The 18,172-nt window shown below is 36.7% G+C and overlaps 1 protein-coding gene across 1 annotated transcript in view; it reads left to right on the top strand.

The window, feature by feature from the left end:
* The first annotated feature begins 587 nt into the window (after window positions 1–587).
* Window positions 588–18,172, top strand: part of wwox (WW domain containing oxidoreductase) — a 187,231-nt gene continuing 169,646 nt past the window's right edge. The window contains exons 1-4 of the mRNA XM_015404004.1: window positions 588–796; window positions 2,074–2,138; window positions 3,049–3,106; window positions 7,029–7,198. Coding sequence (XP_015259490.1) covers window positions 690–796; window positions 2,074–2,138; window positions 3,049–3,106; window positions 7,029–7,198 — 400 coding nt within the window. The 5' untranslated portion in view covers window positions 588–689. The remainder of the gene's footprint in view (window positions 797–2,073; window positions 2,139–3,048; window positions 3,107–7,028; window positions 7,199–18,172) is intronic.

The raw sequence follows: 18,172 nt of genomic DNA, 5'->3' as shown, positions 1-18,172 counted from the left end.
TTCAATTTGTGGATTATTTTCACATTAAAGCAGCCAACCTTAAAAATATTTTTACATTTTATTTCCATAGGGGTTATTTATTTACACAGTTATTTGACGAACATCAATAATTGTGTTGAGAATGCATGCTCCATGATAAAGTAAAATATTTACTTTGCCTTTATTTGTAATTTTTACATCTATATGGTATCGCAAATGCCGTTGAGTATCAAATGTTTCCCTGGGCAATGATGTAAAGTTCTGAAATTTAGTATTATGACAAGCCTATTCCTAATCCACAGGTGTTAAATATGGCATTGGTCACCCCTTTGCTGCTTGAACATCTCCAATTCTTCTGGGAAGGCTGTCAAAAAGGTTTAGGAGAGTGTCTTATTTTTATTATTATTATTAACTATACTAAACGCAATCAAATATATTGTCCTTCAGCAATGGAGAGACAGCTGGGCCCTGCTGCTGCAACGAGGGCGCATTGACTTTATGCACATACCGTCGTGCAATTAATACTAACGCAAGCGAGCAAGGGTAATTTCCTCAATATCCCATAATGCCTTTGTGGTGTCGTCACTGTGTTATTGCGGAAGTGCCCGCTGAACATTTTTCCTGACAGCGTTTTTTAATCTCCCAGAGCTGATATCGTTGTGTTAGTTAGTGTGCGTGTAACAGCACCGTTTTCGTGGAGAGCTGAAACAATGGCCGCTCTGAAATACGCTGGCATGGACGATACTGACAGCGAGGACGAGTTACCGCCTGGTTGGGAAGAGAGATCTACCAAAGACGGCTGGGTTTACTATGCAAAGTGTGTGGGAAAACGATGGATTTACGCTGTCTGTCAAACAGACTGTTGGTGCAGGACTATGACATGTATTTCTCTGTAAAATGAACAATTTTCTTCTAAAAGCTGCTGCAGGTCTTCGGGTTGTAGAACAGACTTAATCTCATGCAATTATTCAGCGAATGTTTTCTAAATGCTTCCTTTGCAACTTACTATTTACTAGATGATGATGTATAGAATAAACAGCACAGCCTCTGATTACATCATATTAAAAAACGAACCATATAGTTTATGATGGCTTATTTAAAGTCTGTAGATGTGTTAAGACCATTTTTTTCACTTAATAAATGAGATCATTTGAAAGCTGCATTTTGGATAGTCAGGTTATTCTTGTCTGGTCTTAAAAGGCTTTACGAGTTCATATAAAACATGTATCTGCTATAAAAAGCAAAAACAAGAGAAATTTGTGACGAGGCATTTTTTTTAACAAGCTTTACATTTCTTACATAATCTGTGGGGTCCTCTTAAAAAATTTATAGTCTAATCAGGGTGTCAGAAAGGTAGAATAATACCATGAATGCAGTTATTCTAGTTTCAGAACACAGAGGTCTAAAAGCTTAAATTAGATTTAGATGTATAGGTATGTTTAACTACTAATTTTGTTTTTTTTGTATTCAAGAGTAAAATCTAGTGTTAATATAGTGCAACAAAACTAAAAACCCATGTTGGGGGTTAGCAATTAGTGCAGCTGACAGGTATAACTATAAGGAACACAGTTGCCATTAGTTAAAGATAAATAGTCAGTGGTATCCCACTTTTATTCTAACATCATGTCAACCTGTGCCAATAAGTTGGTAAATAAGGCTTCTTACAAATATTAGACAATGCATTTATTAAAATTTATTAATGATTTGACTTCTTGAATATTTTATTGAGATTTTATAGAAAGATTGAGATTAATAATTAAACATTCACTGTAAAAATCACAGAAAAGCCAGTCAGTAGCACTGGGCACACCTTATGGGTACATTGAAAAATCAGGTCTTTTTTTCCTTCATATTAAATAGATTGTTTTCTCTCAAAGTTCTAATTTTGTTGGTATTTTGTGTACCTTTTAGCTAGTTTTTAATTAACGTTATTATCTTCTCTGTTTTGAAAACAATTTGAAGGCAGATAAAATAAATGGTTTTACCCTTGTTTTATCCTTTAAAGCATCAAATGATATATGAGTGCAATAACCATTGGAAAGACAGGATGCATGATGGGTTATGTAGTCCTTATTGATCTCTCTGTGCCCACAGCCATGAAGAAATGAAAACACAATGGGAACATCCCAAGACGGGAAAGAAAAAACGCTGTGCTGGAGGTTTGTGGAATTATCTTCTACTTGAATCACCCAAACACATTGGTTGCAACCCTGTTCTACCCTGTGCACACTTCAGTCACCTGATTCCATCCATCCAGAGGCAGGGCCAACACCACCTGAACAAGCCGGCCAAGTAGAACTGCCCTGTGATTAAATAGTTGTGACTCCCCAATTGAATCCCAGCCCAAATCTATGAACCTCCCTGCCCCCATAAATTCAAGCATGAACCCACCCCACTTCACACTTCTATTGGACTCATTACATTTCCATCAAATTGGTCCACCTTAAGTAGACCTCTAACCTACAGTTGGATATACAGATTGTGAGTTGTCTTCATGGATTCAACCACCGTGATGTCTTCTAATTGCTACATTTTTTATGTAACCTGATTTTTTTTCAGTGTGTTCTTGCTTTTTTCCCCCACCTTTGTCACCTTCTGAACCAAATAAAAGCTAATGTCAACAAAACAAATACATAATTTACCAACATATCGCTTTTATGCTTAGAAAAGTATTATTACTCTTTTTAACATGTTTCTGCTGTTAGCTATTACCCTCATTATTATTATTTACTCTGACTTCTGCAGACCATCTGATGACCCCTCACCTGTTGATTTGTGATCCACAGTGGGGTCACAACCCATTCCTTAGGAACCACGCAACCGAAGGAATCATTGATTTAGCACATATAATTAAGGAGTAATTTGAATTTTTTTCCAGCATATTTTTCTGAACAAATAAAGCAGCTTGTAGGTTCACTTTTGCTCTTATTATGTTTAAGTCTTATTTGCTTGTGCTGTAAGGACACCTACTTTGTATGTATCCCTATTATACCTACGATGGTGTAGCAGGAATACAAACATTGGCATATTTACTATCCTTTAACTAAAAACATTGATTCTATTTTGTAGATTTACCATACGGCTGGGAACAGGAGACTGACGAAAAAGGCCAGACCATTTTTGTTGAGTAAGTAAAAAAGATGGTTAAATTTTATTTTGTTTGCTTTAAATCTAGGTTTATACACTTTAATGTATTTAATTGGAATTTTATGTTATAGACCAATGAAAAGTTGTACTTAATTGTAAAGAGAAAAGAAAAACACTCTTTTACAAATGAAAATGCTCTAGTGGCATTTATATTTAGTTTATATTAGTCAATACTTTACAGATTCTATTTTAGTTGCCAGTAAAGCTACAAGGCTTTTCAAGATTGCAAGATAATAAAAAAGAATAATAGATTGATATTAATAATAATAATATTAATAATAATAATAATACATTTTTAAAGCACCTTTCAGCACACCTAAGGACACAATCAAAATATACAATATCTCACAATATACACTATATTTAAAACAGTGGAAGCAGTCAGTGGAAGTATGCAGTCTTCAACAGATACGTTTTTAGTCTTGATTTAAACAGAGGTAAAGTGTTGATAATATGAATATCAGTTGGGAGTGAATTCCAGAGTTTGGGAGCAGAGGGGGAGACAGCTCTACCTCCCATGGTGATGAGGCATGCAGGAAGCTCAATAAGGTGGATGGAAGGGGAAGATCCAAGGGTATGAGAGGGGATAGCAATCTGAAGGAGATTTGAGAGGTATGTGGGAGCAAGATTATGGATGACCTTGAAAACAAACAGGAGGATTTTGAACTAGATTTTAAAGCTGATAGGAAGCCAGTGAAGCTCCTGTAGGACTAAAATCCCTTAAATCACTACTGCTAAGAGCAAGGGGAATGGACTGCATAACAGAGCTTTGGCTCTGTGTGAGTTTGGCAACTTCACTTAAAAGGAATCTAGGATTACTATTATTCTCCTCCATACATGAAGAGAATATGCTTCTCTTGTTTTACAAAGGATCAGCATTAGACTGTTTTACAGATAAGGAAGGATTCCTGTAGGTATGTAGAATGCTATTTTCTCTACAGTTTCCTAGCAGTATTCCCCAAAGTATGCAGCTCTGTATTAAACCAAGGAGCGAGACATGTATTAATCAAGTCCTTCTTTTTCAAAGGGGCTACATTGTCTAAAGCGCTGTTCAGAGGAGAAGTAACCCAATCAACAAGATCTGACAATGATCTGCTAAAGTGGAACCTCTTTTTGGCTGACGAAATCTCCATCAAATGAAGTTCAAGTTACAAAAAATAAGTCAGATAGGATAGGTTTGGGAGGAAGTACTGTTGTATCGATGCAATCAATGGCATATGTCAGCCCAAGGTCCAAAGTATGAAGACGAGAATGTGTTGGACTCTTCACATTTTGAACAAAACCTCTTAAGTCTAAGGTAGCATTAAAGGCTGCATTTAAGCTATCACCTTTCAATGTCACCTTTCAATGTCAGCATAAATGGGCTTTTAATCCCCATCTATGGTGACCTTGTCAGTAATTTGCTCTAAATCAGATAGGAACTTTGAAAACTGATCAAAATAAGAACAAGGTTCATGTGGAAGATCCATTCGGAAGTGGTATTGTTGCTTTACAATTCTGATGGGTAAACTAAGGGTTAAATGTTCAAAATAATTGTAACTCTTGACTGGCTTAAGAATAATCAGGGAAATCTTTCAGACTAAAAGATTTTTGCCGTGTCTCCTTGCCCAGAATTTTTGGGCATATGTTGAAATTTAAATAGCTAGATGGTGTTGCCTTATTTATGCTAACATAATCCTCTTGTTGCAGCCGGGTTCCTGTAAGACAACATAAATCATTTGGATTATCACAGATAAAGTCATTAACTGACAAACTCTAAAGAAAAAGTTATGATGTTAAAGAAACTGTAGGCAGGATGAGGAAATGAGATTTACGGGTGTCACGACTGGTGCTGCGGGTAACACCGCCACCAGCCAACCAGCAGGGGAGGGTGCAGAAATTCTTCATGGACAGGCTGTATTNCTAAAATCCCTTAAATCACCACTGCTAAGAGCAAGGGGAATGGACTGCATAACAGAGCTTCGGCTCTGTGTGAGTTTGGCAACTTCACTTAAAAGGAATCTAGGATTACTATTATTCTCCTCCATACATTAAGAGAATATGCTTCTCTTGTTTTACAAAGGATCAGCATTAGACTGTTTTCCAGATAAGGTAGGATTCCTGTAGGTATGTAGAATGCTATTTTCTCCTAGCATTATTCCCCAAAGTATGCAGCTCTGTATTAAACCAAGGAGCGAGACATGTATTGATCAAGTCCTTCTTTTTCAAAGGGGCTACATTGTCTAAAGCGCTGTTCAGAGGAGAAGAACCCAATCAACAAGATCTGACAATGATCTGCTAAAGTGGAACCTTGTTTTGGCAGAGGAAATGTCCATTAAATTAAGTTCAAGTTACAAAAAAGAGGACAGATAGGATAGGTTTGGGAGGAAGTACTGTTTTATCAATACAATCAATGGCATATGTCAGCCCAAGGTCCAAAGTATGAAGATGAGAATGTGTTGGACTCTTCACATTTTGAACAAAACCTCTTTAGTCTAAGATATCACCCTTCAATGTCAGCATGAATGGGCTTTTAATCCCAATCTATGGTGACCTTGTCAGTAATTTGCTCTAAATCAGATAGGAACTTTGAAAGCTGATCTAAAAAAATAAGAACAAGGCTCATGTGGAAGATACAAATGGAAGTGGTTTTGTTGCTTTACAATTTGGATGGGTAAACTAAGGGTTAAATGTTCAAAATAATTGTAACTCTTGACTGGCTTAAGAATAATCAGGGAAATCTTTCAGACTAAAAGATTTTTGCCGTGTCTCCTTGCCCAGAATTTTTGGGCATATGTTGAAATTTAAATAGCTAGATGGTGTTGCCTTATTTATGCTAACATAATCCTCTTGTTGCAGCCGGGTTCCTGTAAGACAACATAAATCATTTGGATTATCACAGATAAAGTCATTAACTGACAAACTCTAAAGAAAAAGTTATGATGTTAAAGAAACTGTAGGCAGGATGAGGAAATGAGATTTACGGGTGTCACGACTGGTGCTGCGGGTAACACCGCCACCAGCCAACCAGCAGGGGAGGGTGCAGAAATTCTTCATGGACAGGCTGTATTTACAGCACTGCACTGGTGATCCTGGAACACTGTTTACTATGTGACTGGTTACTACAAGACCACTGCTTATGTTTTATGACGGCGATGAAATAACTGTTTATTTTAGTCTAACTTCCATGATGGCTTCGTATTTTTTGTGCAAACTAACTGTAGCAAAGCAAAAAAAAACCAAATGTTACTTAACAAACAAGATCTTTAGCATGTGGCTAGGCAAGCTGCTAACGTAATATCCCTGCTAACAGGTTGGGCTTATAAGTCTAACAACCCCTGTATCTTTTTTGGAAAAGGTGTCATCTGTAAATATTCAGTGCTACACAACAACTGTTGCATGATTACAGTTAATGCTGCTACTGCTAGGTCTCGCTGATTACTTGGTGATCACTAAATACCATTTACATGTTTTTCACTTTTTTTTTCAATTGGAGTAACTTTATTATTACTTTTTAGATTATCCTTTAGGATTTTGTTTCTAATTTATAAGATGTTGGTTCAGGTAAAATAGACATCCATGACTGTATGTATGGTTTGGCTCATCCACAAAAGAGGACAAATCGAAAATACAATTAATAATGAATTAAGGAATCTAGGGTCAGGTAAATGGAAGCCAACATCTCTGCAGACCCCACAGATCTTTGATGCAAACCATACAGACTTTTACCAATTTGTCCCTTTAGTAGGGATTTGCAACCAATGTGTTGTTTTTTTTAACAATACCCCTAATACCGGAATATTTAGGTTTGTGAGTGTGAAAGGACAAATAAATCGAGCAGTCAAATATGTTTTTAAAGAGTTTTATGTCGTTTCAATAAATCAAATGTATGAAATAAATGTTCTTTTTTTTTGTCTTTTTAGTCACATTAACAAGCGCACCACGTATTTTGACCCACGCCAGGCCTTTACAGTTGAGGATGTTGTGGTGAAGCCAAAGAGGTATGATGGAAACACTGCTGCCCTGGAAATTCTGCAGGGTCGTGACCTGTCTGACAAAGTCGTCCTCATCACTGGGGGCAACTCTGGTATCGGTAGGTTCCAGTATCTCTTTTACCATTATTAATGGTTTTTCTTTTATGCAGGGAGTTTTGTTATAGCCTAGAGAAGCGTGTTACCCCAGTATTACCACCAGGTGGCGACATTGCATCTCAGTAGGAGGATGCCCTCCAACAGTGACTTTCCTCCCCTGCATGATCCCCTCTTCCACAAGCAGACATCCATCAACATTAGCCTCCGAAATGATACACTTAGACTCAACAAATCACTCCTTAATACCAAACATGACTGCATTGAAGTTCATTAGCAGGGCTGAATTGGATGTCATTGTTAACTGTAATGAATGGTGTCCATTTGTATCTAGCAAATGCACGGCTCACCATATAATGGCCTGGAAACAAATGTATTTCCTTTTTGCTTTAGTTTAGATTAGCACAAGCTCCGGCCATTTGTTCCCACTCTCAGCTTCTTTTGAGCTGGATAATGACCGCATGAGGGAGATCAAATAAACATAAAATCGTTAATTGTCTTTATATTCAAATTTGTTGTCCAGAGGAAAATCACAGCAGTATAATTGTTCTGTGTGTCTAATATGTGATGCTGGAGGGCAGAAATATAATATATAGATTCAAAGCTGCTCAGGGGCCTTCACTGAACAAAGACTTTATCGACTCGCTGCTCCTGTTTTATTGAAATCTTTGCTTAGTCTTGATTTTATGGAAAATAGATGATCAATATAGGGATTTAGACTTGTTTTAACAAACATTTATTTCAACAATTTTGGTTGATTGATTTGACATATAGGCCATTTTATATTTACTCATTCAGCAACCAATTTTGTATTTCTGGTTTAGATGTAAGTAAAAAAAAAGGCCATCTGGGAGAAGCATCAGCCATTTTCACTCCCACTAAAGTCATAGACGGATGAAGGTATTTTAGCTGTAGAGGATCGAAAAATATTCTGTAAAAGAATAATAATAAAAAAAATTTTTGATTTACTGTGGTTTTTTGACCTTGTGTACCTCTACACTGCCTACTCCTGAGAATCAGGTACTCAGACTCTTAAAATATTTCAATGTTTCTGCCATAGTACATCCACAAACATTGGTGTTTGTGGATTTTAATCTCACACCAACATAAGGCAATCCCAAATTGTAAAGAAGGGAAACTGAAATTTTTTTCTTTTACAAATAAACATATAAAAAGTGTCGCCTGCTTTTGAATTCAGTCCACTTTACCTTAAAACCCTGAACTAGAAGATACACTTACAGTAATCATAATCCAAGCAGTGTGTAATATAAAGCCAGCTTAAATCCAGCTGTTTTGTAAAGCCCTATGAGGGTTGTAAGAGAACATCACATAATTATGTAAAACATTATTACAGAGGCTGAAAATGATCAAGTTTATGCCGTTAAAGAGGCATTGCAGAGATTTATAGTGATACTGCCACCTGTGGCCAAAACCTGGAACTGCAGGGCTCTGATGCTTGTTCTCGCTCACGCTTTTGCATATATAATGTTTCGATTGTTTGTTAGGTTGGACCTATTTTACATGGATGCGCTTGCATCACATCCACCAAACAGCACCGGAACTACCGACCAAAAGTAAATTCAAAGAAAATAGGCTACAGGCTTATAGATGCATGAGGCGTCAGTCTGCTAATCAAACAAAGTTTTAGTCAAAAGGGGTAAAATAAAAGTATAATTTAAAGATATTTAGTAAAAACTTAATAACATAATATCTCTTTAAGCATTGGTGTGGTCAAAAATCTTATGTGGACATCAGTAACGTACACAGGACTCACCTTAGCATAGACTTTTACGCTGTAAATGGTCTTTTTGCTTGGTATGGCATTTGAGATGACATCTTCCTTTTTACTAAGCTCTTAAGATTTCTATAATGAAGCCAGTAACTCTAACTTTAACAATAACAATAACCTTTTTGCTTTTATTTTCTTATTTTTCTGTTTTTTTCCCTTTGATCTAAATATACGCACATATAAAAAATTTCTTTTTTTGTCAAAATCAAGGCATCATGCAGTAGCAGAAGTGTAAAATCCTGAGTTTTTAGCATCAGTGCTGCTTGATTTAAAATGATGCGAGTGTCAGAATATATGTTGGATGTATTCCTTTAATAAACTGTAGCAAGACTTAAAATTCTGATATGTTTATCAAAAACATGTTTTTCTGTAGTTTAGAGACAATAAATACAATTATAAATAATAGTATATATACTTATTGAGACTGGCCTGTTTAATTTTCTTACAGTTTAGTTATGTAAGAGCTGGCTAAAGTTGATGTAGACTATGATATTAAATAAACATAATTTTCTTTGTTATTCTAACTTTGCAAATAAAAAAAAATGCTATTTAAGCTGGATAGTCTAAACTATTCAGCAAATCTGTTTATTTTTCAGTCATTATTGTTTAGCTGTTTACTGTAGGTCTTTGTTTTTCCGGAAGTGAAAGGTGACTTTAGAAGTTTTTAGGTCTTTTATCAGGATCATCAGTCTTCAGTTTGTGGTTCTGATATCAATATGCGAATTGTTATATAATATTTTGTAAAATTTTATCCTTTTAAATCAGGCTATGTTTTAGCTAAAAAGAAAAAATTGTATTTTGAATTTTTTTAATAACAATAAAAGTTAAAATATTATTAATATTATTATTGCGAACTTGGCAAGTAAATATGTATTTTAATTTGTTTTTGGGGATTATTCATCAAAAAAAATAAATAAAAAAATACAGTGCTTAAAGGCTCTTCATCTATACTTGGATCTTAATTTTCTTTGCAATTCTTCAACAATTTCTTTCAAGATGAGAAAGAAGATCTGTTTTTAAATTATTTTTCTTTTTTTCACATATATTCTTGCATAGATATATAACATAATAGCAAAAAGGGAAAGGAGAAATAGAGGAATAGTTTCTGCATGATTAAGGAACAAGCAAGATTTTCTTCATGAAACTAACTTAAAGAACAGAGTATATGAGGAGATCAAAAAATTATTCTCCAAATATTAAACCTTATTTTCCTTTATTCAGTAAAGAATTAAATACCAGTTTATTTTACAATAAATGTATGAAAAATCATATAACCCTTAACTAAGAAATATGAAGAGGAACCATAAAGGTGTGAAGCTTCTCTTTAAAGAGGAAAGGGTTATTAGTGGACTTTCAATGAAACAAGAAGACTGAATGTTCACAGTTTCACCCCTAGAGGGCACAGGAGGACTTTGAATGCTGCCTTTCAGCTCTTAAACCATCATCATGAGAAATTCCTTCACATGTGTTTCTTTTTTATTATTTTGTCATGATTAAAATCCTAACAGTTAGGCCTATAACCCAAATTTAACAATTGCTGAGGAGTGCTTGCTAAAAATAAATGTTTATGTTGGAGAGAAAAAAAGCTAAATTTACTCTGGACTCTCTCAGGTAGCTACACCCCACAGACATTCTCATAAAGTATGAATTCTTAATAAACTCATATTAACATAACCTTTGTTTTACTCTGCCCCTTATTAAAAATGCAGAAGCTGTAATTAACAGTATTCTAGTAGTAATTGCTTCGTCTTGCGTCGTCCTTTGACGTTGCTAAAGTGAAATGTGGTTATGCCAATTGCTTGGACCCACTTAGCATTTTAATAGCATCAATAGTGTTTTAAAGCACATGTCAAGGCTATTTCCACTCTTCCCACTGCGCACGTGTTCCACAGCAAGTGTGACATTTTTATTATTAGTAATGGTAGGATATTATTTAATTAGAAAATTTACATTTGAACCCCTTAATTTTACTCTTAATGCACATGAACATGAAAAGCGCATGGATAAATTTATCTATGCGTGAAATATCATGGGTTTGTGTCTTGGTGATGAGCCTGGAAGCTGCGGAGCGCCAGGAGCTGGGAGGCGAGGAGCTAATCCAGCTTGGTGTTTGCAACATTAGTCTTTCTCTTTCGTGCTTTCTGTTGCAAATTAAAAACCTGTACCAACCTGAGTGGTGATTTTTAATTGTGATAATGGAAATGAATGATGGTAGTTTGACCCCCCCCCCCCATGCACTCTCCCTGTTCTTCCCAAAGGTTTTTCTCTGCTGCACAGACCTGTGGTTCACCTGTACCTCTGCATTGATTCCTAAGCGGCTGTGACCCAAGCCTAAGCCTACTATCCATCCCCATTACGCACTCCTGCTCTGGCTCTAATTCCCTGCTATCAGCTAACGCTCAGGTTATTTACTGGCCAGGTCCACGGAGCATTTTATACTTAAAGGACCTTTGTCATGAAATCTCAAGGCCCCTCTGGTTTGAGGGACAAAATGCTTGTTTTTTTTTATAAATATAGAATGAATGTTATACATAGGGCAGCTGATTTATTATGATCTATACCCTAAAATATGATCTCTGTTAAAGCGAGACTGTATTTGTATTGTCATCTGTTAGCACATGCAGTTGTATGTGCCCCCTGACAGCTCTTTTGGGAAATATATGTCCGTTTATGTATCCCACAACCTGGGGTCTATCATCAGTCAGCTAGTTGCCATGTTGTCAGCACAATGTATGTTTAATAATGGTCAGAAATAACACATTGACCCTTCTCTTACTCAGACAGAATATTCAATCAGGCACTGAATGGGAATTTTTTTTTTTACTCATAATTCAGCAGATACAGAAGGGAAGAAAAAACTCTCCAACATTTTATGCTCTTTCAACAATCGTTTAGTCTCAATTTCCAGACATATTTAGTTGTAGAAATAATCTTAACTGCATTGTTGTATTATTCTGTTTTATTCCTCAAATCCAGGTTTTTTACTGACAGCGATTATTGTTTTTCTTTCATGCCTCACCTGACAATTCAAATTTTGACCTATTCTGAATATTTCTTTTAAGATTAAGGATCAAATTTCAAAAGAGCAAAATTATACAGGAGCATCCTGCAAAGAGTTGCAAAAGAATATCCCCTTTTCATGCACATGTCAAACCCTTATCTCTTATTTTTTGCTTGTTTTTTTTTAAAGCATGTGAAAGTTTTGTTTATGAGCTGACATTACAGTTTACAGACTGTTTGTATTGTATTTTTTAGTTTAGAAAAAAGGACTTAAGGAAAAAAGAATGGCTATAGTTTGTTTCCCTTAACGTTTTATCTGATTTATGATAAAATTAAGTTGTTTGTTTGATCATTTGTAGGCCCAAAATAGAAAGACTTTACAGACGTGTACATTTGTTGGGCTCCAATTTTAGCCAAAAACATTTCTTATTTCTGATTTTATTTTTGAACTCCTCCTGTTTACAATTGTAACTTAACTTTTTTTTTTTTCTAATGCTAACTTTTTAGAGAAATAGAGTCTGATCCCAGAGCTCAGTTTAAAATTAATGCATGCATTGCAATCCTCCTCCTGCTGTTGTTTTAAAGGCATGTGGTCAGTCCTGGAATAAGAGGCTGAAAAGACCCAGACAGTGGTGGATTTGGAAAAAGAGCGACTCATGATGTTTTTTTTTTGTATCTTAATGCATCGCCTCCGCTGTGTTTTAGGACTTTATTTTTATTCATGAAAGTCTAACGTCGTTCATGTATTTGCTCTGATCCCGCTGTTGTGCTGTGTGGATTAAGTGTCAGGGCCGACGCTCTCCTCTCTCTGGATGGAGAGATCCCTAAGCGTATTCAGTGAGTCGCGGAGTTGTGGGAGCCTCCGCTCGCAGATTAAACCCACAGCCGAGCTTTGTGGCTGATCATTAGATTGAGGCAGATTTGTTAGGCATAACTGCCATTAAATTGGCTGCAAAGCTCTGGTATTTACTGCACTGCTGTTTATGAATAAGGACCCCCTTAAAGAGGCATGCAGCGACGCGTTAAACCCAAGCCTCAGTAAGGAGGGAACTGCATTATTCATAGTTAGAAGAATTAGATGGATAAAAAGATGTTTTTGGAGAAGATGTCTGTCCCTCTGAGTGGCTTTTTAGTTTAGATGACATGATCCACACCATCTTGTTTTTTATTCTTTGTGTGTGTGGGCACATATTGAGATATATGATATATTGCAAAAGTATCCATATCCTTTGAACTTTTTTTTATAACCTGTCATGTTAAAGCCACATGTTTTTAAGTATAAACCGGGAATTTTGAGTTATAGACTAACTCAAAGTAAAGCTCAATTTTGAAGTGAAAAGACTTTGACACTTGGTTTTCCAAATGATTTGTGAAGAAGAATTAGAAAAGTGTGATGAGCATTTGTAGTTTGCTCATTTTTAATTCTTTTTTGTCCAACTGATGGGATTTTATCCCCATTATATTTACAATGTTTCCTTTAAAGATATATGTTTGAGAACATCTGGGAAAAGTAGCATCTTGAAGACCAAGGAACAGAGGACAAATCGGAGAGAAAGTTCTGGAGAAGTTATGTTCAAATAAATTTGGTTCATTTCTTAAGTTTTCTTAAGTTTATTGCAGCTTACAAAAAAAGTATGATCAAAATCATTAAGACAGATTTAAGAAAGTTAAGTACGCACATTTCAGATTGATCCTATACCTACCAATCTCCAGTTTGGTAAAAAAAAGTTTTTTTTTATCTAAAAAACCCCACTGGATTGCATCAAGTCATTGACTTGTAGAACTTACTCCTCCTGGATGAGCATTTACTAATAAATCCTATCCATGCATTTGTCCGAGCATGTATTTGTCCATGTTTTTGCTTTGCAGCAATCCTTCACACCAGGCATGCATGTAGCGACAGTCGAGAGGAAAATTCCTTTGTTTACAGGAAGAAACCGCCAGCAGAATCAGGCTCAATGTGAGCAGCCTTCTGCCAAGCCTGAACAGGATGTTTGAGCAGACAGAAGCAGAAATGCAAAAGGAAAACAAAAAAGCATGGATATTGAAGTACCCTCCATGTTAAAGGAAAATAAAAAAGTAATACACACACCACTGGTGGTAAGCTGCCAGTGTGGCCACAGCTGCCCTGAGGCACACTGACAGAAGCAAGGCTACCGCAAACAGGTGCCACCGGGTCTAGCCACTGAAAAACAAGCGTATGACAAAGAGAAAATGAAGTTAGTGGCAGCAGCAAATGCCTCCCTTCAGGATGCTGTGACAGATGAAGAGAACACCAGGCCAGATGGAGCCACATTAATAGAAAAACAGAGAAAAAAACATGTTAGAAGTTGAACTAACAGCAAATAATAGGAAGGGATAGTAGTAGGAACCTTTTCCTGTGAGGGAAAGTGGTTATTAAGTCCTCTAACAGCCTAAGCCTATAGAAGCATAACGGCAGAGATAGCTTAGGATGACCTGGCTATAAGCAAGAAGAAAAATGTTAAGCTTAGACTGGACAGTAGAGAGGGTGGATGCCTAATTGAAGTTGCATCTAATTGAAGTTTCAGGTTCCACAGTAGAGGAACCTGTAAACTAAATGTTTGTATCCATTCTACTTTTATAAACTCTGGGAACCAGAAGGGTTAGGGTATAGAGCAACGTTAGCTTATTAAACAATTTAAGCTTTAAACATATTAATTTTAACAGCTTTATTTTATCTGTCATCTTAAACTCTGAAGCAGGGGTGTCAAACTGGTTCCAGAAAGGGCCATGTGGCTACAGGTTTTCTTTCCAACCAGTTTAGAACCAGTTTGACACCCCTGCTCTAAAGGTTTTGGAAAAACAGCAAACCCCCAACAAACCACCAAAGACATGGCTGCCTACTTATGCTGCCTGGCTGTTTCAGGGGAGCATTAGCTCATCATGAGTCTGGAAAAGCTCCAAAGAGCCACAGCTGAGGTGGGAGAAGTTTTTTTTTTTACAGAAGTATTAGTTATAAGTTTTACTACCTGCTGCATGGTCTATATTGAAAATTGGAAAGAGGCAAATGTTTGAAGAAAACTTAAAAATCCCTATTTCACTTTGCCTCAACCCATGAAATGGAGTCTGTAAACATGCAGAAGATGATGCTGTAGTTAGATGAGATCATAATCAAACTTTTGTGCCTAATTTTAAAACGTTATATTTAGAAAAACACTAATATGGTAAATGGCCTCTACTTATATAGCGATTTTTCAAGTCAGGAGACTTGACCAAAGCTCTTTACATTACAATCAGTCATTCAATCATTCACGCACACACTGATGGGGTCAAGCTAGATGGTGGCCACAGCTTCCCTGGGCTCACTGACAGAAGCAAGGCTGCGGTTCACTGGCGCCACAGGGCCCTCTGACACCCATTAGTAGGCAAAACTGGTAAAGATTAACTCTGCAAGACTTGCTAACTGAAGTAAAAGTTGGTTCTACAAAGCACTGGCATGGATGGGAATGAATACAAAAATTGTGACTTTAGATTTGTATCAGTTGCATAAAAACAAACAAACTTTACAACCACATTGTGTTAGATATCTAACTGTGACCTAAAACCCCAATAAGCCCCAATAGTCCGGCTCATGTTTCATGCCGTTTGACTCCGTCTCTCCTCTGTTTCACCAGCGAATTACAGGACGGTTGTATTTTTGTATTTTATTTTTTTCCCGTCCACATTGATGAATGTGTTTATTGGCAATGTAATGAAAACCACTTATGGTTGGTTAGCCAAATTATTCAACTTTATTAACCTTGAATTAAATTTGCTATGCAGACCCAAACTAGTGTAACATGGAAATAATATCATGCTGTAGGCCAGAAGGGCTCAATAATGATTACAGCTCTGATATAATAGAAGTGAAGTGGTTTATATAGAGATACATATCTGTGATTTAAGGCTGCAGGTAAAATAAAGCAAAGGAGTATGAAGTTATTGTGTGTGGTCAAGTACTTTATAGATCTATGTTTTATAGAGTGCACATGATAAGGGGATTTAAGTTGCATTATTTGGGGGGATTTTTGATGACACTTTCGTGTGGATCTATGTGCTTGAATTGGCCTCGCAGGCTGCACAGATGGGGTCCAGTTTGGTGTGTTTGGACACATTCAGCTATCCTTACCTTTTCCCGTTTGAGGAAGAAGAGGTTGAGACTGAGGGTCACAAGAAGAGATCGGGGGAGGGTGGTCCCCCAGACAGAGGACAGCATCGGTGTGCAGGGGGGTGCAGGTAGGAGGGGACAAGGAGGGGTAATGGAAGCACTCCAGTGCTCTCGCCTGGAACAGCTCAACCTTGGGCCGTAATTACCAACCATACATTCCACTTTTGGGGTGACATCTCCCTCCTCTTGCACCAGTGGAGGAGAATTAGAGGGGATCTTAAAAGTCAGAAAGAGTCAGAGAGTTGGGTTGTTCCTCACTTCTTGGGTGAAAAAACACACAACAGCCAGTGGAACAGGTGTATTTATCACTCAGTCATAAGCTGGGAGCTGTATTTAGGGTCACTTGGATTTTTGAATTCTCCATTTCCACAGACAGATTACAGCTTTAGAAACTTCTTTAAATCTTTCATTTTTATCCCTCTCATGTTTTGTTACTCTTATATTAACTAACTAGTAACATACTGATATGCTAAAGAGAGTAGAAACTAAGGTTGTTCTTATTTATTTTGATAAATATAAAATAATGTGCTTATTATTGAATATTCAATATTCACTATGCATAATCTTTTGCCTAAATCAAACAAGTAACTCTGTCATTACATTAGCAGCTATAATGAGTTCTGTCACATCCCTCCTGACAGATTGAGTGTTACTGAGTAAGGCAGCTTTGTTCATTTTAAAGACACAACTTGGCTCCACATCTTGGATGTTTCTTTAGTTAATATATATATATATATATATATATATATATATATATATATATATATTTATTATTATTATTATTATATATTTTTTTTTTACTTCAACACTACAGGGTATATATGAAATCTTAGTTTTCTGGTGCTTTACCAGCCATTGCATGATGTTGTTCTAGAGCACACTGCAACAAATAGGTGTTGCACAAAAAAAATAAAACGTTTTTATCACCTTAGACCAGGAGTATAATTAAATGGTAGAATTTTCTCCTCAGTATGAACTTAGGATCCCTAGAGCAGGCATCCCCAACCTTGTTCCTCGAGGCCCGCTGTCCTGAAGGTTTTAGAAGTTTCCTTGCTCCAGCACAGCTGATTTTAATTGAAAGCTGATTAACAGGCTTTTGGTCTACTGCAATCGTTATAATCATTATTTGACTCAGGTGTGTTAAAACAGAGACGTATTTAAAAGGTGGACACTGGAGTTTGAGGATTGGGATCGAAACATCTCTGAAGCTGTCTTCTTCCAGGTTTGATAAAAAGCATGTTTCAGCTCCGGGACAGAGCGTAATGATCTTGGTTCTGTTGTTTTTCTCCAGTTTTCAGTTTCGAGTTTAGCCAGGTTTTTCCTTGTTTTCTAGCTTTATTGGTGTCTGGATTCATTTAAGTTGCTTAGGTTTTTCTGTCTGTCCTCTGTTGCCCCCTTGTGTTCTTTTCCCTTGGCTTCCTCACCAGCTCTGCTCACACCTGCTCCTTATCAGCTCATTAGTCCTACCTTTGTTCAGTCAGCCATAAATACGCTCTTTCTGCAGTCCCTCTTTGCTGGTTCCTTGTCTTATTTCATCCTACCCTGGCTCCTCATGACTTTTTCCCCTGATGTTTCCATGGTCCTGGTTAGTGTTCAATTCTTATATTGGTTTTTTTTTTGGATTTCTGTTTTGATTTACATTTTTAAGTTGGATTTTTGGATTCCTGTTTTTGCTGCCTGATTTTTCATTAAACATTCCAAGATCTCTCCCCTGCCTCTCAGCTTCTGCTTTTGGGTCCTAACAAAAACTTTAAAATCAAATCGTGACACACAGAACCTGTCCCACTCCTGAATGATTTGATGGTCAGAAATCCCCATGCTGTATATATGTGTTTGAACAGATCAAGGCAGCTTCAGAGATCTTAAAATCGTAGCCAAGGAGGAACTAGGCTTGTGGAGATCGATATTTCCATTCTTGGTATTTTGGTTTTTAAAGTACTTTGAATTTTCATGATGTTTTAAAGGGAGGAAGTTTGTTTGAATGCATTAGTTGGTGGGCCTCCAATTAACTCAGCTGTTGTT

The sequence above is a fragment of the Cyprinodon variegatus genome, unplaced genomic scaffold, assembly GCF_000732505.1.
Source record: "Cyprinodon variegatus isolate N-32 unplaced genomic scaffold, C_variegatus-1.0 Scaffold35, whole genome shotgun sequence".
Taxonomy (NCBI): domain Eukaryota; kingdom Metazoa; phylum Chordata; class Actinopteri; order Cyprinodontiformes; family Cyprinodontidae; genus Cyprinodon; species Cyprinodon variegatus.
This window is presented reverse-complemented; position numbering and strand designations above follow the sequence as displayed.